This window comes from Neovison vison, chromosome 4, assembly GCF_020171115.1.
Source record: "Neovison vison isolate M4711 chromosome 4, ASM_NN_V1, whole genome shotgun sequence".
NCBI lineage: Eukaryota > Metazoa > Chordata > Mammalia > Carnivora > Mustelidae > Neogale > Neogale vison.
Genome location: NC_058094.1, coordinates 43,419,179 through 43,442,509, shown reverse-complemented (window position 1 = coordinate 43,442,509; position 23,331 = coordinate 43,419,179). Strand labels below are relative to the sequence as shown.

The 23,331-nt window shown below is 33.7% G+C and overlaps 1 protein-coding gene across 17 annotated transcripts in view; it reads right to left on the bottom strand.

The window, feature by feature from the left end:
* Positions 1-2,379: 2,379 nt before the first annotated feature.
* The window catches only part of TRIQK (triple QxxK/R motif containing), a 102,640-nt gene continuing 81,688 nt past the window's right edge, over positions 2,380-23,331 (bottom strand). For 16 of the 17 annotated variants that reach the window (XM_044245317.1, XM_044245328.1, XM_044245315.1 and 13 more), the window contains 2 exons: positions 9,197-9,282; positions 2,380-3,493 (listed from right to left, as the gene is read on the bottom strand). In XM_044245317.1, coding sequence (XP_044101252.1) covers positions 3,380-3,493; positions 9,197-9,282 — 200 coding nt within the window. In that variant the 3' untranslated portion in view covers positions 2,380-3,379. Of the gene's footprint in view, positions 3,494-9,196; positions 9,283-12,403; positions 12,530-23,331 lie in introns of those variants that run through there. The other variant, XR_006384203.1, reaches the window with a different exon arrangement.

Here is a 23,331-nt window from a genome sequence, read left to right as displayed (position 1 = left end):
AATAAATCAAAACTTACTCTACTGAATTATCACCAACTATATCATTTTAGAATTTGGAAAATATAGTGCTTTAGTATTCACATAAATGTAAGCATTATAATGAAAATTTAGGTTTTTTTTTGTTGGGAGTGAGGATGTATAATAAGTTAAATTAAAAACACTGAGTGTGGTTTTCAACAATACTAAAATAAAAATAGCATATTTGATTACCCAGAAAACAGCAATGTTTCTGTTCTACAGCAAATTTAATACCAGTTGTCTTAATCTTAAAAAGGGACAGGATGAAACATATATTTGTCCCAGGACATTCAATGATCATAAATGCTAAATGTTGAGTTGATCAATATAGTGATATCTAAGTTTTATTTATTAAACGCAAATAATTTTTGATCGTCTGTTACATGCAGCAACTGTACCAGACTCTCAGAATACTAAAAGAAATTAACTAAATTTTGACATGCTTTTATTAAATATGTGCAGATCACTACACTACTGGAATTACATAAATGAATAAGAACATACCTTCATGATCTTGCTATCATTGTTTGGGTAGAAGTATTTTGGAAAAATTAAAAAGACAGAAAATCTTCAAGTACTTGTCACCTTAAAACAACAAACTCTATACTGGCACAATGATAGGCTTTTTGTTCATTTGTTTTAAAAGAAATCCTGCATGAGGTTATAGTTTTACAATATCTCCTCTCAATAAATCAATATTTATTTTGCATTCAAAATAAGAACCAGCAACTCTTCAAGCTTCATTCACAGTATTCCATAGGTTGTATGTAAAGTCTGCTGCATTAGCTGAAATTTAGCCTGCAGAGTATAGTTAGCAAATAAATTCTAACATTCTGAAAAGTCATTATAATTTTTCTGTTTTTGTTTTCTGAATTACTCTGAGCAGTGAATTATTGGAGGAGAAAAACCCACGCCTAAAATTTGTGTCTGGTGCTAGTCTTAGATGTATGCCAAACACCACTCACTATTTAGAAGTGCGGTCCCCTGAAAATGTAGGCCAGATATCACCTCTCTAGCTTCAAAGATTCAAACCAGATTTCAATCTGGAATTTCTCTACAGGCCGCTTCCCAGTTAATGTGAATTTGAAAAATTTGCATTTCATGAAAACAGTGTTGTATAAACATGTATTGTCTCAGTTTACCCAGAATTTATTAAAATCAGAGTTGGACCTTTGGGACTTATGGTTCTCTGGAGCCACCATAAGTTAATTACACAAATGGACTAGCCAGATACTGAAGGTATTGATAAAATGAGGTAATCAAACTAGCTTATAATTATACTATGTATAGATTAATACTTACTACTATCAGAAACAACCTTTTTCCTCAAGAGAACACCTCAAGAACAGAAGGGAACAGTAACATTTTTTCTCAGTGTAATGAATTTTCAGACATTTCCAAGAGAATATTCATCTATTTTAAATACTATAAATTCTGTTATATTTCACTTGGATAGGTATCTAATAAACAATTATTACATATCTTCTCATTTAAATTACTACTGAAATTAGAAATAATCTTTATTTAATATGACTGTTTTTAACACCATATGGGAGGTAAAGTAACTAAATGAAAATTGTTCACGTAAATGTGATAGGAGTGGGGGAAAAGCAGTATTTCTTGACATGTGGCATGTCACTCAGGAAAGGAAAAGGCCCATCATATCCAAAATGCCAGCTTGGATATTCCCTTGCCACCCACTTCACGAACAGACATACCACATGGCATTAAATGCTGCAACCTTTCCTAAAAATGCCACTTGGATTGGTCTGCTGTGGTGAGTGTATAAGAACTCTTGGTCTGTCTCATGAGTTTGTGATTTCAAGGGGTAGAATCCAGTAAATAACACTGGCTAAATTTTGCCCTCAGATGTTTGGCATAAATGATCTGTGAGGATATGGGAACTTTGGGCTGTTTTCACATTGATGAAATAAATTATGCTACTTGGAAAAATTCTACAGAACATAAAGCTACACAGTCATATTCAACTATTTGCAAAAGTCTCACAGAACATTGAGTGTATTCATCAAAGCTTTCTTCTCTGGAAAAATATGGAAACAATCTTTACATTTTATTTGCTCTTCATAAATACAATGTATATGATATAAAGCACTTTGTGCATTTGTTTCTAACTATTAATTTTTTATACTTCTTTATATAAGATAGTAGCTAACAACTCTGATGTGGACCCATATTTTCCCATTTTCTAAGCTTTATGTATTCATATGTTCTAAAAATATTTTTAAAAAATCCATTACTGGTAAAAATATTGAATATATTGATTGTTATACTCCAACAAATGTAAAATATCTTAAAAACTTACATAAACAAAAAAATTAAAAATGCAAGTAATGTGAGACCTGTATTTTCATCTATTATTTATTTTTCACAAAACAGTTGTAATTGATTAACTCTCAAGAGACAAAATGTAATTTTGTAAACCAACTTTGTATTGTTTGGGTTTAGGAGGCAATCCAAGAAAATTATTCTGAGTAGGTAGGACTTCCGTTACTGTTGTGTGAAAAAAAAAAAAAAACAAAACTGCACAAGTAAATGACAGATTGTTACATACCTCCCTAACAAGAAGGGCAAACTGATACTGCAAGCAGCCTGAACAACATAATTAAAATAGAATTCCAAGTTTATATTAATACAATAATAAGTTAATTAAAATCAAGATCAACTGAACTTTCTATTTACACCAGTTCAGACAGCCCAAGAGGAAAGGAACTCTATTTTACAGACATATGTGACTCTTTGAGCTTCTGTCATCCAGGTGCCATTTCTGATGGAGCACATGTGCGCTGAACAGTTGGCAAAGAAGGAAAAAGATTACTGTAGATGTATGGCAGATAGTCTCTCTAATGATATAAAATATGTCTGGAAAGAAAGCAGGGCTTCTTTGTAAAATGAAAAATTTCCCATGACTTTTCATTCCTTCTTAGGCTCTGAATGTGATTTGAGAATGTTTCTGTAAATGAGGATATATACTTTTACTTACGATGTATACGGAACAAAAATAGATTTAGTAATCTGAAGTGACGGAGTTATACACATAAATTGGCTAAGACATCCGAAGAATTTAGGATCTGTTTTCCATTTAATCTAAATGCACCATGAATAGGTTGCCTGTCAAAGTAGAAAGATTTATTAAAGTATCCGGTAGCATACATTATACTACATTGCTAGGTAAGGTTCTTTTTTTGATATCCTATGCAACTATTTAAAAAGATATTTCTCAAAACTGAAAATACCAGCAGAAAGAATTCAAGATGTTCCAGTTTCAGTACTTTAGAAAGTGTTGGTCCCAAGGGATGCTTTTATAAAATTATTTCCCTTTAATGCACTGATTGCTGTTCAGCTAATCTTCATCTCGTTCCAGATCAGGGTCAACGTCTGTGGACAGTCTGAGATAAAAGAAAGCATAGAAAGCCAGTAGGAGGGCCAATATAGCTGCTAGTACGAGGCCAACTTCCTAAGGAGGGGGAAAAAAAAAAAAGGTATGTTTGAAATTGATGAAAAGAGATTGGTTCATGTTATAAGTTTCATCAGAGAAAACAGCTATATAATTCCATCATCTAGAATAATAATTTGAACCTAATTAATCACATTTTTTTGTTTAACTCTTCTTGTCATTTAGTAAAGCAATTTATTGTGTGCTTGACAATACCGACTGCAATGATAAGGACATCAGTGGATGACTCATTTCTATTATTATTTCTATATAATTTGTAATAGTAAAATTTCTAATAGTAAAATTTGACTTTACAATTTTGATATATTTGCATAGTTTGGATATCAAGATGGGTGCAAGCAGTGTAGTTTGTGCCTACACAGTTCTTCTGTTCTCTATTTGAGTATGTTTAACTTTATTTGTTGCTTCAATTCGTTTGTTATTAGTTATAGCTTTAGGACACAGATTTTAAAACATTTATCTTTCTTTTTCTATAGGAAGAAACTGCTATTATAGCCAGTTTCTAAATTATGTCTCGGTAAGTCTTTATTAAATATTATTTTGTTAAAACTAAATTTAAACTCTAAATTCTATAGTTTACAATGTGGGGGAACAAAACTGAAGAATCTCAGTTCATGAAGAAAGACATAGTATAATTTATCAGAATTGTGAAGGGTTATTCTGAATATTTCATTTGGTTATTTGATATAGGTTATATTAATTATGTTAAACTAGTAGCCAAAAAATTTACTACATATATTATGGCAAAAATCCCATTATCTCCTAAGAAGTCCATTAACTTCATATATAAATGAAGTATATAGTATATAGTATGTAGTATACACATACACCAATAGAAGTATTCTCAATGTGAACATATCATTTGGCTCAGAAATTAAAAAAAAAAAAAAAAAGAGCAGCTAGTGCCAGTTCCATATCCTAAAGAGGCTAATATGTCTTTCTAATTTTCAATAGTGTATCACACTCATTCCTGGCATTGTTTTATGGAGAAGCAATTTATTTGTATTTACATGAATATATTCTACATTTCATCAGAATGTAAAGTTACTAATTCAACATATGCCATCTAATAAACTTTAAAAGACATTAAAATGAATTTGGTTTATAAGCAACAAGAAATTTTTACCTGGATGTTGAAATTACAAGTGGGCAATTTATATAGCTATTTAGCATCAAATGTACCTTTATTTAGATTTCCAAACTACAGAAGTAAATATTGATAAAAATCAAGGGGCTGATAGACTCAGTGTCAACAATTTTTATAAGATTTTTTAAAAAATCTAATACATCAATATAATGTCAATGAAAGTGAGTTTTTCTTTGTTGCAGTTGGAACACTTTGGCACCTCAAAAGGGCATGGCAGCATCAGACAGGTTTCATTTATATTCTTATATCCACAGCTGTGCTCCCAGACCCATCTGGTTACACAGCTACTAATTTTAAGAGGATGTAATAAACAAGTGACACACAACTGCAAACTCCATCTGTTCTGTATAGTGGACAACAAAACTGTTCAACAGCAGTCACCATTCATACAAGCTTAAGGCAGGAATAAAGTTTTTACTCTTGATTGGAGGCCATCATCCACATCTCATTTGATAATCACCTCTAACTGCTGCTTTTCAACTGTTCCTTGTCCCTTCAAAAAACTCTCTATCATCTTCACTATACATTTTCAGGATATCCAGAGGCATGAAAATGGGTTTTAAGGGTAGAAAGCAGAGAACACTCATAGAATATAACTTCAGAGGATCCATTAATTCAATTAGGTTTGCTGAATATATGGTGGAGGGGGTAGGGCTAAAGAATATTGAATGGGGAGGAACAGCATCATTTAAAAAAAAAAAATCCCTGTTCTGTTGAGGAGATGAACATTGTGGGACTGCATGTACAGAGGGTTAAAACAATGATAAAATTTGAAAATACTGCGTTCAGGATGCTGGTGACACTAACCATAACTTAGGCATTGATGACCCCCCACTCCTGGCCATTTTTAGTTTCACATCCAAAATCACAAAGAAGAAAAAAAATAACATTTCCAGATGGCTCATCCCAAGAGGTTGTTAGCAGGACCTGTTTGACACTTAAATATTTTACTTATATAACAAATAAATTAAATTTTTTAGATTATACCTTTCAAATAAACCTTTCAAATAACTAATTAATTAACAAATATGAATTATCTTTTTTCTTCTAAATACTAAGAGACATGGGTATTTACATTCTAAAAAATGTTTAATGAAGTCATAATTCTTCAAAAATAATCTAACTAAACAACAACCAAATAGGAAATATTGGTTGTGCAAATATTTTTTAGGTAACACTCATTACTGGGTCTTAAAACACAAGATTTTGTTTACATTAGTAAGACATAGGAAATAAAATACCTTCAATAACCAGAAATTAGTTCTAGATTTTGGAACAATGATATTCACATCTTTTTTTTTTTTTTTTTTACGATTTGTTTATTTGACAGACAGAGATCACAAGTAGGCAGAGAGGGAGGCAGAGAGAGGGAGGGGGAAGCAGGCTCCCCACCGTGCAGAGAGCCCAATGCAGGGCTCGATCCCAGGACCCTGGGATCATAACCTGAGCCAAAGGCAGAGGCTTTAACCCACTGAGCCACCCAGGCGCCCCTGATATTCACATCTTATTCTGAATCAGCACTGTTCTCTCAAAAGCTTTTTAATTACTAAACATATGTTTACAAAAAGGCACTAAAAGTCTTTGAGCATAAAGACTATATTGTGTATTCCTTACCTCTCCAGTCCTAGATATCCCAGTCAATATTTTTGATTTTTATGGTATTGAAATATGGAAGTTATTTCTTGTATAAATTGCTCCCAGGTGATCATGTCTTGGTCATCTTTCTTTCTATAGGTTCTACAACACTGCAATATTCTTTCTATAGGTTCTACAACATTATAATATTTAAAGCATTTCTAAACAGATAATGATGGATTAAGATTTAGATAACCTATATAAGAAGTATATTAAAATTAGATAACAATTCGGTTGTTCCTGGGTGGCTTAGTGGGTTAAAGCCTCTGCCTTCAGCTCAGGTCATTATCCCAGGCTCCTATGATCGAGCCCTGCACTGGGCTCTCTGCTCTGCGGAGAGCCTGCTTCCTCCTCTCTCAATGCCTGCCTCCCTGCCTACTTATGATCTCTGTCCATCAAATAAATAAATAAAATATTTTTTAAAAATTAGATAATACTTTGAAAACTTTACAACATCAATAGTAGTATCTCCACAGTAAACAGAACATTTTATAATATGCAATATAATAATACAATGCTGACTAAGTTGAAGTGGGGGATCTTAAGGCCAATGGCAACCAACCAAGGGGAGTCTTATTTGTACAAACCAGTAATGGCTAATTCAAAGAAGTGTTTTCTCAATCAGCTAACAATTAATAAATGAATTCAATGTTCTAGGTTCAATGTTAACTGTTTTTGTGGTATTTAACTCTTCTGAAAACCGAGGTAATGTTATAATCGCTTTTGCAAATATGTCAGCTTAGACTTTGCTAGATCATGGCAACAGGAAGAGGAAAGAGGAATGTGATCGCAGACCTCTTTCTTCTCTGTTCAGTGTTGTCATGGCTGGTATTTTTCTATTCCATCCAGCTGTTCATATTTTCTATAGATTTAAATTATTTTAAGAGCATAATTATGATTCATTCTAAAAATAAGCAATAAAGTGATAAAATACTATAATATTATGGTCATCCTGAATCAACTAGATAAGAGTCAAACATGTTTGATGTTCATTAGTCCTTAGTTGCTTCTCTGACATTATCAATATGGATAAAATCACTCACTGGGGAAATTAAACAGCATTAAATGGCAATTGCTGAAAGAAACTTCGTTATTTAAAATCCTATGCTAAAATGACAAGGCAATCAAAGTTTGACAGGGCAAACTAATTAGTATGCCAGATTTGAAATGTAAAACACATCCATGGTTCTGATTCTAAAAAGTTTCATATCATTTTAATGGGCTCTTCATATAATTTTTCAAGCAAAATAACCAATGTTTAAAGTTAAGGTTTTTGTTTTTCACAAGTATACAAATCAAAATGATATGCGAGCTTATTCAAAAGGAGCTATGTTTGGATGTCAGAAACACTTCTGTACATACATTAAATCATAAATGAAATCTAAGAAAAACTTTTTTCTCAAAAAAAGATAAGCAAGTTCTGCATTGTTTATAAAAAGATACTAAGTAATTGTGTTATAAGGTAGATTTATCTGATACTAAGACAGTCATTTCCTCAAATTAAAATAACAAAAATTATAAAGGCAAATAAAGAGAATGTATATATATTAATAAATGAATGGCTGCACATTTCTCAAATTCTAATTTATAGTTGCTCGTTATATTGTGCCACAAGAGGATTTTGCTACCCAATATCTTTCTTTAAAAAACCCCAAAACCAAAACACCACTTTGGAAGAGATAAAAGTGACTGACATAATGCGTTGGTGGAAAATTATAGATAATGCTCTCACTATAAAAGACAATCATCAGGTAACTAACTGCAAAATAAAGAAAGAAAATAACCCCTAACTAATGCTTTTAGAAATATCAAGTCATGGAGATAATTTAAAAGATGAATAAAATTTCATGTGAAATTAGAAGAAAATTTCAAAAGATTAATCATTTCTCTTTTAAACAAAAAGACAATTAAACTTTTTTTTTCATTAAAAAATGACACACAGCACTAACTGAGGGGATTGTGTTCTGAAAACATACCGTATCACACGGTAATACTTGATCAAAATCAGCAATCAAGAGTAAAACGAAGGCAGTATTTGGTGATCATAATAGCAAATTCTGGAAGACAACCAAATATATCATCTGGCAGTTCAACAGCTGTTACAGCCTGGTAGTAATACCTTGGCATTTGCTATAAGCTATAACTTAGAAAAATTGATTTTTCATCTGCCAGATAAAAACCAAAATCTCCTTTCAACATTTTAATATTTAAATAAAGTATATATACTATTCACTTTAATTTTATACATTTGACAGTAGAACCATCAAGTTAATTTTTTTATTTATAGTTTGAGTCACCTCTAAATACTTGGCAAAAAAATTCACATGAGTAGTAATATAAATGTAATTTTGTTGAACTTCATTGTGCTAGCATATTGGATTATTATCTGCTAACATCATTCTCAGATGCGCTTATCCCTCTTAAGCAGTTAAAACACTGGTTTTCTAAAAGAACAAGTTTGGGGACATCACTAGAATTTCATCATAGAGAGTACTGACAATAATAATAAAACACAATAAAAGTATATATATTAATGATCTAAGTATATGTAATTATAACTAAAATTTCAATAACCATAAAATTAAATTTATTGAAAATAAAAGAAGCTTTTTTATTTGGGCCACATAAATCACTGAAATGTTTGAGCAATATATACGTAGCTAGAGGAAAAAATAAGTTGCAACTTTAAGTATAACTGGTTTTCTTATGTGACATTGTGTTTTATTTTAAGACCTGGTAAAATCTCAGGGTCAGAATGATGCTTCCCATTAAGTAAATTCTTTATAAGAACCTTCAATTCTGGCATTGATTTTGATTTTGAAATGTCATAAAACATTTAGCATTCAACATTTATGCAATCCAGTTTTAGAAAATGAAATGGCATGCATATATCAAATTTTAAAGTTACCAAATACAGGTACCTTTATCCCTATTGCTGTTTTCTTTGCTTCTGCTTTTAATTTGGTTGCTCGTAAAATAGGTTTGGTTTTTTTATAATCTTGTTTACCTAGAAAGAGATAATTTCAGGCAATGAGCTACGCTTAATATATAATTCAAGTTTAACAGCCAACTGAAATGTCAAGGAATGTTTAAATACAGTAAGCCTGGGACACAGAGTTGCAAAGGAGCTCCCAGTTTTGGAAACCATAAACGTTATCACCCTAAGGTCAACTTCTCCTCTCTTAATTTTTTGCAGGAAGATGTAACAGACATCTTCAATTTGGTGTGCAGTAAAAAGCTAAAAAGTTATTTTAGAGAATATTCAGAGTAAAGGAAGTAAACCTTTTGGAAACATTTAGAAACAAATGTGTAAGTGAGTATACCTAAGATCCCATTAATAGGTAAGTTAACTTCATCTTCCTACATGAAGAATAAGAGCTCATAATAAATTTATTTTATTAGGGATATATAAAATAACCAAATAATCAATTTGAGGAATATCCTCAAATTTTGTATAAGAAACTAAAAAAAATCTGTAAAAGCTTTCAGTCACTGAATTCATTAGAAGAATACATATTTAACTTTGTTTGCTCTTAATAGAGGACAGAATAAATACAGCCAAATAAAAGATGTAGGAAAGCTATATTTAAATATTAGTTCCAGTCTTCTCTACCACCTTTCACAGCCAAAGATGAACAAAACTAAGTTAGTTAACATTACCAAATTTCCTTTTTTGTGTACCATTTGACAACTAATGAATAACAAACCTGAGTCTGTATATAACTGTATATAACTGTATTACATAACCTGTGAAGAAAATAGATTTAACAATACAAAAACAAAACAAAACAAGAATAATAAAAACATTGACTAGAATAATATATTCTTTTGTTAATCAAAAGAACTTTTAACTAAGAACTGGGTCAATGGGTCTCAAATACAGTACGTCACTCTGTGTGGGAGTTAGCATAAATCCACGTAATCTCTCTTATATTCTTATAGTTTGCCTTGTTTCTATCTTATTCCCTTTCCTTTATGATCGGCTCCTTTCCAGACTTACCCCTATATCTCCTTTATGTAAATAATACAACTTCTAACTTTAATTTCCACATCTTCCTTGCACTGAAATAAATCTGAACGCAGTTGATCTACACTGTAGTGTATCATAAAAAGTTAACGTGCAATAAAATAATTCTTTGCTAATGATTCAAAAGTGCCTTTAAAATTCCATATAGATTTTTAGAATTAGAAATGGCAGGGAGAAATGAGTCAAATAGATGGGAGTAATGAAGAAATGCTCTATTTGTGTTCATTAGACACATAAAAGTGCTTGTTTGGCTGAAGAGCTATGTGATTTTTTGTTGTTGTTGCTTTTTTTAAAGAGTCAGTGTATGCTATTTTCTTAACTGCTATCACATAGCAGTCATTCTGGATCTATGAACATGTGGAAGCTTAATAAATATTATTTGATGATAAGGTTTAATGATCCAGAAATGAACCAATTGTAAAAATGTACATCAAATGATCTACATTTAAATTATGGAATGAATAAACTACAGAAAAATATTACTCTGACCCAGTTTAAATTAGCAACATTTAATTTTGCTGCAAAAGCCTTGACAAGTGTTCACTCTGATTTCACATCTCAACAGTCAAACTATTCATGTCATTATTCCTGCTGAGATATAAACAGGTCAGAACAATAAAAATGGTGACACATCAAATGCCTCACTCAGGGTTACAAAGCAAATTTCTAAGGAGAATCTAAAGAGAAATTTGAAGATTATAGATCTGAGGCCTAAAAGTCATTTCTTGTTTTATCTTATATATGCCCTATAATAATCTCTGGGTGCAAGGGGGAAAATAAATGAAAAAAGGATCGTCTTAACCCAAATGTTTTACATACACATATGCATTATTCTGGATGATGTGTCTGTCATAAAACAGATTCAAATATACTTCAAAGAGTCAAGGTTAAAGTGAGAATTTATTACTCTACTTCACTTGCCATGTAACTTATTAGTTAAATAATGTGTTCCATTTCAATTCAACTTCTGTATCTCAGAGAATAATACCTCTAGATTCATATTAAAGTTGATATGAACATTTGAAACTTTATTTATAACAAATAGATGGTTTTAAAAAATTATTTACACCTGGTACTTCTCCAAATAGTGCATCTGTCAGTAGTTTAGCATTCTGCTTGCTAACTATGATATCCAAAAGTATATACTGAAAAACGAGGTTTCAGTCTACTGAGTGAAAACGTTTACAGGGGCATCTGTTAAGTTCTTTACAACTAAAACTAGATATTTCTACTATATCAAAGGGGTTTTCAACATTTAAATTTTGTATGGCTTCAAGAAGGATACCTATGCCTACACAATTGTAAAAATGTTAAATACAGAAGCCGCGACATTCTGAGTACTTAACTTAGTAAACCACATATATATATATATATATATATATATATATGTACATTTATATACATTATATATGTATACATACACATACAAATACACATATATGTATATAAATACATATATAATAATGTAGATTTTATAAGTAGACGGCTTTCTAGACGTAGTTGGGTCCGATTTTGGTTATATCGATAATGCAATAAACAAAGTAGCTGTTTGACAATTACTCATTACCTTTTATATGAGAAGAAACCTGGAGAACTTAAGCCTATGAAACTAATCTGGGGCCTCAATTATTTAGTTTCTCTGTTTAATGACACCATTCATCATAATTCTGTATTTTCATTTCCTATGGTATAGTTTAAGTAACAAAAACTTTTTTTCTCCTTCCCTAAGCTTCCTGATTGAGTGATTTATGTTTTCTCTTTCCAATATAATCCTCTAATACTACTTTTTTATATTTTATTCTTAAATTATCACAATGAAATTGACTTTTTTTCTTTTGGTATACAGTTCTATGAATTTTAATGTTCTTGTATAGATTCATGTAACTACTGCCATAATCAGGGCACAGAATAGTTCTATCTCAAAAACTCCCCATGCTATCCTTTTATATCCATGCCTCCTCCCCATCCATAATTCCTGGCAACCACTGAGCTACTGTCCATTGCTATAGCTGTGTCTTTTCAGTAATATGGCAGTAATGTGACAACAGCTTCTCTGAATCAGCATAAGGCCTTTAAGTTTCACCCAAGTTGTATGACTCACCAATTCATTCTTCTCTATTGCTGATCAGTAATCCATTGTATGAAGGTATCAGAGTCTGTTTATCCATTCACTCACTGAAGTGCATTTGGGTTATGTCTAGTACTTTGCAAGTACTACAAGAGCTACCTATAAACACAGGTGTATGGGTTTTTATATGAACACAAGTTTTCAATTTATTAGAGTAGGACTGCTGAGTCATATGGTAAGTATATATTTAACTTTGTAAGAAACCGCCAAACCATTTTCCGGAGTGGCTATATCGTTTCATATTCCCACCAGCAATGGATCAGAGTTCTGGTAGCTTTGCATCAGACATGTATTAGTTTCTTCTACATTATCTAATTTTTAACATACAATTGTTTATAATATTACTTTATAATCCATTTTATATCCATAGGGTCAACAGTAAGGTGCCCTGTTTCATTAATGATATCTTTGTTTTATTTTGTTTTTAACAGTGTAACTAAGTTTTTCAATTGTGTTGATCTTTCTAAATAAACTATTGGTTTTGTTATTTTTTTTATTATTTTTCTCTTCTCTATGTTTTTTCCACTTTAAAACCTTATTATTTCCTTTCCTTCACCTTTGGGTTTAGTTTGCTCTTTTCATATTCTAACTTGTCTAGACAGAAAGTTAGGTTATTGATTTGAAATATTTCTTCGTTTCTACATTCTTCATAAATGTACTGTTTAATAGGTGCAAAATGCCATCTAAGTACTCTTTAGCAGCATCTCATACATTAGCATGAAGAGGAAAAAAGTTAGACATAAAACATATATGTAGACTTACATTTATCTATGCAGTTACCTTTACAAGTGCTAATTTTTTGAGTTTTTGTTGTTGTTGTTTATTTTTTCTTTATATGGATTTGAGTTACTGTCTTGTGTGTTTTCATTCCAACTTCAAGGACTTCCTTGTTTTCTTGCGGGGCAGGTGTGCTATTAAAATTACCTGGTTTTGTTTATCCGAAAACATGTTAATTTTCCTTTTTTTATAATTTTGGGGTTTTTTTTCATCTTTTTTTAAATTTTTTGGTTTTTTTATAAACATATAATGTATTTTTATCCCCAGGGTACAGGTCTGTGAATCGCCAGGTTTACACATTTCACAGCACTCACCATAGCACATACCCTCCCCAATGTCCATAACCCCACCCCCCTTCCCCCAACCCATCTCCCGACCCCCCTCCCTCCAGCAACCCTGAGTTTGTTTTGTGAGATTAAGAGTCACTTACAGTTTGTCTCCCTCCCGATCCCATCTTGTTTCATTTATTCTTCTCCTACCCCCCAACCCCTGACGTTGCATCTCCACTTCTTCATATCAGGGAGATCATATGATACTTGTCTTTCTCCAATTGACTTATTTCACTAAGCATGATACCCTCTAGTTCCATCCACATCGTCGCAATAGGCAAGATTTCATTTATTTTGATGGCTGCATAGTATTCCATTGTATATATATATATATATACACATATATATATATCACATCTTCCTTATCCATTCATCTGTTGATGGACATCTAGGTTCTTTCCATAGTTTGGCTATTGTAGACATTGCTGCTATAAACATTCGGGTGCACGTGCCCCTTTGGATCACTACATTTGTATCTTTAGGGTAAATACCCAGTAGTGCAATTGCTGGGTCATAAGGTAGTTCTATTTTCAACATTTTGAGGAACCTCCATGCTGTTTTCCAGAGTGGTTGCACTAGCTTGCATTCCCACCAACAGTGTAGGAGGGTTCCCCTTTCTCCGCATCCTTGCCAGCATCTGGCATTTCCTGACTTGTTAATTTTAGCCATTCTGACTGGGTGATATCTCATTGTGGTTTTGATTTCTATTTCCCTGATGCCGAGTGATGCACTTTTTCATGTGTCTGTTGGCTATCTGGATGTCTTCTTTGCAGAAATGTCTGTTCATGTCCTCTGCCCATTTTTTGATTGGATTATTTGTTCTTTGGGTGTTGAGTTTGCTAAGTTCTTTATAGATTTTGGACACTAGCCCTTTATTTGATATTTTGTTTGCAAATATCTTCTCCCATTCTGTCAGTTGTCTTTTGGTTTTGTTAACTGTTTCCTTTGCTGTGCAAAAGCTTTTGATCTTGATGAAATCCCAACAGTTCATTTTTGCCCTTGCTTCTCTTGCCTTTGGCGATGTTCCTACGAAGACATTGCTGTGGCTGAGGTCGAAGAGGTTGCTGCCTGTGTTCTCCTCAAGGATTTTGATGGATTCCTTTCTCACATTGAGGTCCTTCATCCATTCTGAGTCTATTTTCATGTGTGGTGTAAGGAAATGGTCCAATTTCATTTTTCTGCATGTGGCCGTCCAATTTTCCCAACACCATTTATTGAAGAGGCTGTCTTTTTTCCACTGGATGTTCTTTCCTGCTTTGTCGAAGATTAGTTGACCATAGAGTTGAGGGTCTATTTCTGGGCTTTCTGTTCTGTTCCATTGATCTATGTGTCTGTTTTTGTGCCAGTACCATGCTGTCTTGATGATGACAGCTTTGTAATAGAGCTTGAAGTCCGGAATTGTGATGCTACCAACCTTGGCTTTCTTTTTCAATATTCCTTTGGCTATTCAAGGTCTTTTCTGGTTCCATATAAATTTTAGGATTATTTGTTCCATTTCTTTGAAAAAAATGGGTGGGATTTTGATAGGGATTGCATTAAATGTACAGATTGCTTTAGGTAGCATAGACATTTTCACAATATTTGTTCTCCCGACCCAGGAGCATGGAACATTTTTCCATTTCTTTGTGTCTTCTTCAATTTCTCTCATGAGTACTTTATAGTTTTCTGAGTATAGATTCTTAGCCTCTTTGGTTAGGCTTATTCCTAGGTATCTTATGGTTTGGGGTGCAATTGTAAATGGGATTGACTCCTTAATTTCTCTTTCTTCTGTCTTGTTGTTGGTATAGAGAAACACAACTGATTTCTGTGCATTGATTTTATATCCTGACACTTTACTGAATTCCTGTACAAGTTTTAACAGTTTTGGAGTGGAGCCTTTTGGGTTTTCCACATATAGGATCATATCATCTGCAAAGAGTGATAGTTTGATTCTTCTTTGCTTATTTGGATGCCTTTAATTTCTTTTTGTTGTCTGATTGCTGAGGCTAGGACTTCTAGTACTATGTTGAATAGCAGTGGTGACAATGGACATCCCTGCCATGTGCCTGACCTTAGCAGAAAAGCTTTCAGTTTTTCCCCAAGGAGAATGATATTTGTGGTGGGTTTTTCATAGATGGCTTTGATAATATTGAGGTATGTGCCCTCTATCCCTACACTTTGAAGAATTTTGATCAGGAAGGGATGCTGTACTTTGTCAAATGCTTTTTCAGCATCTATTGAGAGTATCATATGGTTCTTGTTCTTTCTTTTATTAATGTATTGTATCACATTGATTGATTTGCAGATGTTGAAACAACCTTGCAGCCCTGGAATAGATCCCACTTGGTCATGGTGAATAATCCTTTAATGTACTGATGGATCCTATTGGCCAGTATTTTAGTGAGAATTTTTGCATCTGTATTCATCAAGGATATTGGTCTGTAGTTATCTTTTTTGCTGAGATCCTTGTCTGGTTTTGGGATCAAGGTCATGCTGACCTCATAAAATGAGTTTGGAAGTTTTCCTATCATTTCTATTTTTTGGAACAGTTTCAGGAGAATGGGAATTAGTTCTTCTTTAAATGTTTGGTAGAATTCCCCCGGGAAGTCGTCTGGCCCTGGGCTTTTGTTTGTTTGGAGATTTTTGATGACTGTTTCAATCTCCTTACTGGTTATGGGTCTGTTCAGGTTTTCTATTTCTTCCTGGTTCAGTTGTGGTAGTTTATATGTCTCTAGGAATGCATCCATTTCGTCCAGATTGTCAAATTTGTTGGCATAGAGTTGCTCATAGTATGTTCTTATAATTGTTTGTTATTTCTTTGGTGTTAGTTGTGATCTCTCCTCTTTCATTCATGATTTTATTTATTTGGGTCTTTTCTCTTTTCTTTTTGATAAGTCTGGCCAGGGGTTTATCAATCTTATTAATTCTTTCAGAGAACCAGCTCCTAGTTTTGTTGATTTGTTCTACTGTTTTTTTGGGTTTCCATTTCATTGATTTCTGTTCTGATCTTTTTGATTTCTCTTTTCCTGCTGGGTTTAGGGTTTCTTTCTTGTTCTTTCTCCAGCTCCTTTAGGTGTAGGGTTAGGTTGTGTATTTGAGATCTTTCTTGTTTCTTGAGAAAGGCTTGTACCACTATATGTTTTCCTCTCAGGATTTTCCCACAGATTTTGAACTGTTGTGTTTTCATTATCATTTGTTTCCATAAATTTTTTCAATTCTTCTTTAAATTCCTGGTGGACCCATTCATTCTTTAGAAGGATGCTGTTTAGTCTTCAAGTACTTGGGTTCTTTCCAAATTTGTTCTTGTGATTGAGTTCTAGCTTCAGAGCATTGTGGTCTGAAAATATGCAGCAAATGATCCCGATCTTTTGATACTGGTTGAGACCTGATTTATGACACAGGATGTGATCTATTCTGGAGAATGTTCCATGTGCACTAAAGAAGAATGAGTATTCTGCTGCTTCGGGATGAAATGTTCTGAATATATCTGTGATGTCCATCTGGTCCAGTGTGTCATTTAAGGCCTTTGTTTCCTTGTTGATCTTTTCCTTGGATGATCTGTCCATTTCATTGAAGGGAGTGTTAAAGTCCCCTACTATTACTGTATTATTGTCAATGTGTTTCTTTGATTATGTTATTAATTGGTTTATATAGTTGGCTGCTCCCATGTTAGGGGCATAGATATTTAAAATTGTTAGATCTTCTTGTTGGACAGACCCTTTGAGTATGGTATAGTGTCCTTCTTCATCTCTTATTATAGTCTTTGACTTAAAATCTAATTGATATAATATAAGGATTGTGACCCCAGCTATCTTCTGATGTCCATTAGCATGGTAAATTCTTTTCCACCCCCTCACTTTAAATCTGGAGGTGTCTTCGGGGTTAAAATGAGTTTCTTGTAAGCAACATATTGATGGGTTTTGTTTTTTTATCCATTCTAATACCCTGTGTCTTTTGATTGGGGCATTTAACCCATTAACATTCAGGGTAACTATTGAGAGATATGAATTTAGTCCGTTGTATTGCCTGTAAGGTGACTGTTACTGTATATTGGCTCTGTTCCTTTCTGATCTACTACTTGTAGGCTCTCTCTTTGCTTAGAGGACCCCTTTCAATATTTCCTGTAGAGCTGGTTTGGTGTTTGCAAATTCTTTCAGTTTTTGTTTGTCCTGGAAACTTTTTATCTCTCCTTCTATTTTCAATGATAGCCTTGCTGGATATAGTATTCTTGGCTGCATGTTTTTCCTCGTTTAGTGCTCTGAATATATCATGCCAGTCCTTTCTGGCCTGTGAGGTCTCTGTGGATAAGTCTGCTGCCAATCTAATATTTTTACCATTGTATGTTACAGACTTCTCTTCCCAGGCTGCTTTCAGGATTTTCTCTTTGTCACTAAGACTTGTAAATTTTACTATTAGGTGACGGGGTGTGGACCTATTTTAGTTGATTTTGAGGGGGGGTCTCTGCACCTCCTGGATTTTGATGCTTGTTCCCTTTGCCATATTAGGGAAATTCTCTCCAATAATTCTCTCCAATATACCTTATGCTCCCCTCTCTCTTTCTTCTTCTTCTGGAATCCCAATTATTCTAATGTTGTGTCATTTTATGGTGTCACTTATCTCTCGAATTCTCTCGTGGCCCAGTAGCTGTTTGTCCCTCTTTGGCTCAGCTTCTTTATTCTCTGTCATTTGGTCTTCTATATCACTAATTCTTTCTTCTGTCTCATTAATCCTAGCAGTAAGAGCCTCCATTTTTTATTGCACCTCATTAATAGCTTTTTTGATTTCAACTTGGTTAGATTTTAGTTCTTTTATTTCTCCAGAAAGGGCTTTTATCTCTCCAGAGAGGGTTTCTCTAAACCTTTCATGCCTTTTTTGAGCCTGGCTAGAACCTTGAGAATCGTCATTCTGAATTCTATATCTGACATATTACCAATGTCTGTATTGATTAGGTCTCTAACCTTTGGTACTGCCTCTTGTTCTTTTTTTTTTGTGGTCAGTTTTTCCACCTTCACATTTTGTCCAGATAAGAGTATATGAAGGAGCAAAAAAGTACTGAAAGGGTGGCAAAGACCTCAGGAAAATGTGCTTTAACCAAATCAGAAGAGACCCCAAATCGTGGGAGGGAGAAAGGGGATAAAAAGAAGTTCAGGAAAAAAAAAAAAGAAAAGAAAACAAATAAAGAAAAAAAAAATATATATATATATATGTATATATATATATATCAGATAAACTAGTTAAAAAACGTTAAAAAAGAAAAGGGGAAAGTTAAAAAAAAATTAGCAGAAGAAAAAAAAATAAAATTAAAAATAAAATTAAATTAACTGCAAGACTAAAGAATCATGGGGAGAAAGCCATGAGTTCTGTGCTTTGCTTTCTCCTCCACTGGAATTCTGCTGCTCTTCTTGGTAGGTGAACTTTGTCGTGGCTGGATTTCTTGTTGATCTTCTGGGGGAGGGGCCTGTTGTAGTGATTCTCAAGTGTCTTTGCCCCAGGCAGAATTGCATCACCCTTACCAGGGACCAGGCTAAGTAATCTGCTCGGGTTCACTTTCGGGACCTTTTGTCCCCTGAACACTTTCCATAGAGTTCCAGAGGATGGGAATGAAAATGGCAGCCTCCCAGTCTCTGGCCCGGAGGAGCCAAGAGCTTGGGGCCCAATTCCTCAGTGCGCCCTCAGAGAAAAGAGCCCAATCACTCCCGTCTCCCTGGCCTCTGGCCACGCTCCGAGCTCACCCAGCCTGCGACAGGTTCAAGGTAACCCCGAGCTGAGAGCTCACTCCTCAGCTCTGTCTCTGTCTCTGTAGCCGGTCTAATACCTGTGAGCTCTGCGACACTCAGACACCCCCAATCTTTCTGTGACCCTGCAGGACCTAGGGCCACACTGACCACACGTGGGCTTCAAACCGTTTTAGCCTGTGGAGCGATGTCCCTCAGTGGAGCAGACTTTTAAAAGTCCTGATTTTGTGCTCATTGCTCTGCCGCTTGCTGGGAGCCGGCCCCTCCCCCCGTGGTCTATCTTCCCTTGCTTTGGATTCACTTCTCTGCCGGTCCTACTTTTCAGAAAGTGGTTGATTTTCTGTTTTTAGAATTGCTGTTCTTCTCTTTGATCTCCCGTTGGATTTGTAGGTGTTTGCAATGGTTTGATAAGCTATCTAGCTGATCTCCTGCTACCTGATGTAGTCTCAGCCTGCTACTTCTCCCAATTTCTCCTTTTTTAAAGGACAGTTGTGCTGGATATAGATCTCTTGGCTGACTGTCTATTGCTTTTAGCATATCATATGTAATCTATTACTTTTCTCTTGCTGCTTTCAACAATCATTTTTTATGTTTGACTTTCAACAGTTTGACTATAATGTAGACCAGTGTGTATCTCTTTGAGTTTATCCTGCTTGAAATTTATTGAGGTTCTTGGATTAAAAAAATCAAAGTGTTTCATCAAATTAGGAAAGTTTTCAGATATGATTTTTTTCAAATACCCTTTCTGACCCACTCTCTTCCTCCTCTTATTCTGGAACTATCATTGTACATAGTTGGTATGATGGATGGTATCCTATAGGTCTTTGTGTCTCTGCTCATTTTTTTGTCATTCTTCATTTATTCTTTTTTCTTCATGTTCCTCAGAAAGTATAATCTCAATTAACCTCTCTTCATGTTCTCTGATTCTTCTGTCAGTTCACATCTGCTGTGAGGTCCCTCTAGTGAGATTTTTATAATTATTGTACTTTTCAACTCCAGAATTTCTATTTGCTTTTTTAAATATACATAATTTACATTTATATAATAAGGTGATTTATTTGATGAGGCATCATTCTTAATTTCAATTCTTTAAACATGGTTTTAGTTTTTAAACATATTTTAAAAGACTGACTTAAAGTCTCTGTTCAATAAGTCCAAGATATTACCTTTCTTAGAGACAAGTTTCACTATTCTTTTTCTGTGTATGCAACACACTTTGCTAATTCTTTATGCATTTTATAATTCTTGTAAAAACTGGACATATCAAGTAATGTAATGTGACAGCCCTGCAAATCATATCTCCCCTATGATGTTGTTGCTACTATTTGTTTTTCTTTTGTTGGTTTTATTGTTTGTTTTTTAATGACTTTTATGGTCTAATTCTGTAAAGTGTGTATGCTTGTCATGTGCAGCCACTTAGCTTAATGTTCACCTAAAGACTGGACAAATATTTTCCTAAATGCTCTAAACCAGTATCTTCCAGCTTTGCTGAGGAGCTGTGTGTGGTGGGGCAGGTGTGTGTATGTATGCGTGTGTGTGTGTGTGTGTGTGTGTGTGTGTTTGGTATATATTTTCCATACTCTGACAGTAGTTTATAGTCCTGCCTTAGGCTTCACTTCCTGCTAGCTTCTTCAAGGTCAGCAAAAGGTGAGAAATTTTAAAGCCTTTTCAGTTCTTCATTGGACATGGCATAGCTCTCCATAGGCTTGTGACTTTCTAGATTCCCAGAAATCTATGTTGGAGATTTTTATAGACCCTATGGAAATCTCATTGCCCAGTTTTTTAATATTTTTAGGAGAACCTCCTACTAGTCCCAACTAGTAATGCTACTTCAAGTGGTTGTGATGTTAAAAACTTGCCACTGACTGGGTCAAATTCTGAGAGAGGGCCCTTCACACAGAGTGAGCTCTAAGTCTAAGTCTAGTCAAATAAGGACAAGTTTTGAAAATGAGGCTTGTCAGGGAGTTACCAGACAGGTCAGATAGGGACAATTCTCTGAGGATAGAGTGTGGCATATTTCCAAACTCATTCTACCTTCTCCATTATTTGCAGGATGATGCTTTTCACAACTACTATAGTTGCAAGGATGAGCAGAGAAAGATGGAAATAAGACCAGTTAAAACCCAAAAAAGTCTAATGTTCTGATTGAAATTCAGTTTTTCTCAAATAAACACTCCTTGGACTGTTGTTAAGAGGTCTGTTAATTTCCAGATTTCTGAAAAAGTTGATTTTGACTTTTTTTTGTCATTTTTCTTATTGCTTTTATAGAAGAGCAGATTTTGAAATCCTTCCTTTTTATTCAAGAAGTACGTCTCCATCCCTTTACTTTTTTTTTTTTTTTAAGATTTTATTTATTTATTTGACAGAGAGAGATCACAAGTAGGCAGAGAGGCAGAGAGAGAGAGAAGCAGGCTCCCCACTGAGCAAAGAGCCCGACGCGGGGCTCGATCCCAGGACACTGAGATCATGACCTGAGCCGAAGGCAGCGTCTTAATCCACTGAGCCACCCAGGCGCCCCCCCATCCCTTTACTTTTAATGTCATTATATTTGAAGTTTATTTCTTTTATACAGTATATATTTGGGTTATTTTATAAAATTTCAACCTGAAAATCTATTGTCTTTTAATTGGTATGTTTATACTATTAACACTTAATGAAACTATTAATACATTTTTATTTAGGTCTATTATTTTATTATTATTTTCTTTTTGCTCCCTTTGATTTGTACCTGTTTCACTTTTCCTGTCATTTTTTGAATTGTTTAAACATTTCTTAGTATTTTATTTAAGTTATTATGATTTTGATATATTTTTAGTATGTTTTAAAAATTGTCCTAGAGATTATAAAATGTACATTTAACTCTTCAGGTTCTAATTCAAATCAATATTTTGTTCAATTCCCTATTTTTAAACATAGTCTACATTATTTTCAAAATAGACATTTCAATAAATTTCATATTCCAGTTGATGGAAATAAGTAGTATAGTGCTTTGTTGAGCTAGTTCCACTAGTTTCTATCTTTTGACTTTTCTGTGCTTATATTTGAACTTCTTAGACATGTGTCATAAGTTTGGAAAGTTGATATATACAGTGGACTTCTACTAATTCAAACCTTTAAATGTCTACAAGGAAAGATTTATAAAAGTGAATAGAGGGGAACCTGGGTGGCTCAGTGGGTTAAGCCTCTGTCTTCAGCTCAGGTCATGATTCCAGGATCCTGGGATCAAGCCCCGCATCAGCTCTCTGCTCAGCAGGAAGCCTGCTTCTCCCTCTCTCTCTGCCTGCCCCTTTCCTATTTGTGATCTCTGTCTGTCAAATAAATAAATAAAATCTTAAAAAAAAAAAAGTGAATAGAGGGCTGTAACACATGCTTGGTTTCCTTAAAAATGCCAGGCAAGACATTGTTGTCTGTATTGGATGTATGTTCTTATTATAGCTTAACAGTTTTGCAATAAAATGTGAAAGACACATGCATAGTTAGAAGGATTATTATACTCTTGTTACTGAAACGTTAGATTTATGATAAAACGAGAATTTATCCTTAAATAATATCTGTGATTTAGTCATGAAATAAAATTTCCTACTACTCTTCTCTCCAGTTTTGTGAGTAGTTTAAATTGAATAGTATCCTGAAGTTGCTAGATCTGTGCTATTAAAAAGTTACATTATTATTTTTAACTATTCATGTTAATAGAATTTTTTTGATATTGTGAAACAAAAACAAAATACAGAAATACATGTAATGTTCAGGATGATACAGGATGACAAATGCCATTCTTAATACCCAATCTCAATGACCATCATCAAAACAGTCATAACATTCTCTTTAATTCTCTCTAAAATAACTACATATTATAATTTAAACTTGTGAGATATATTTATACTAGCAAAATGCTATTTTTATATGTTTAAAGTTGTAAAATTAATATTCTAGTAGAAAATTCTATAATATGGGAAACTGCTTTTATGGCCTAGTATGAATACAGATTCTATTATCCATTATTTATGGTTCTTAATAAGTAAAACACATTTAAATAATTGCATCTTTAAGATTACCAATCCAAACAAAATATTTCTCTAAA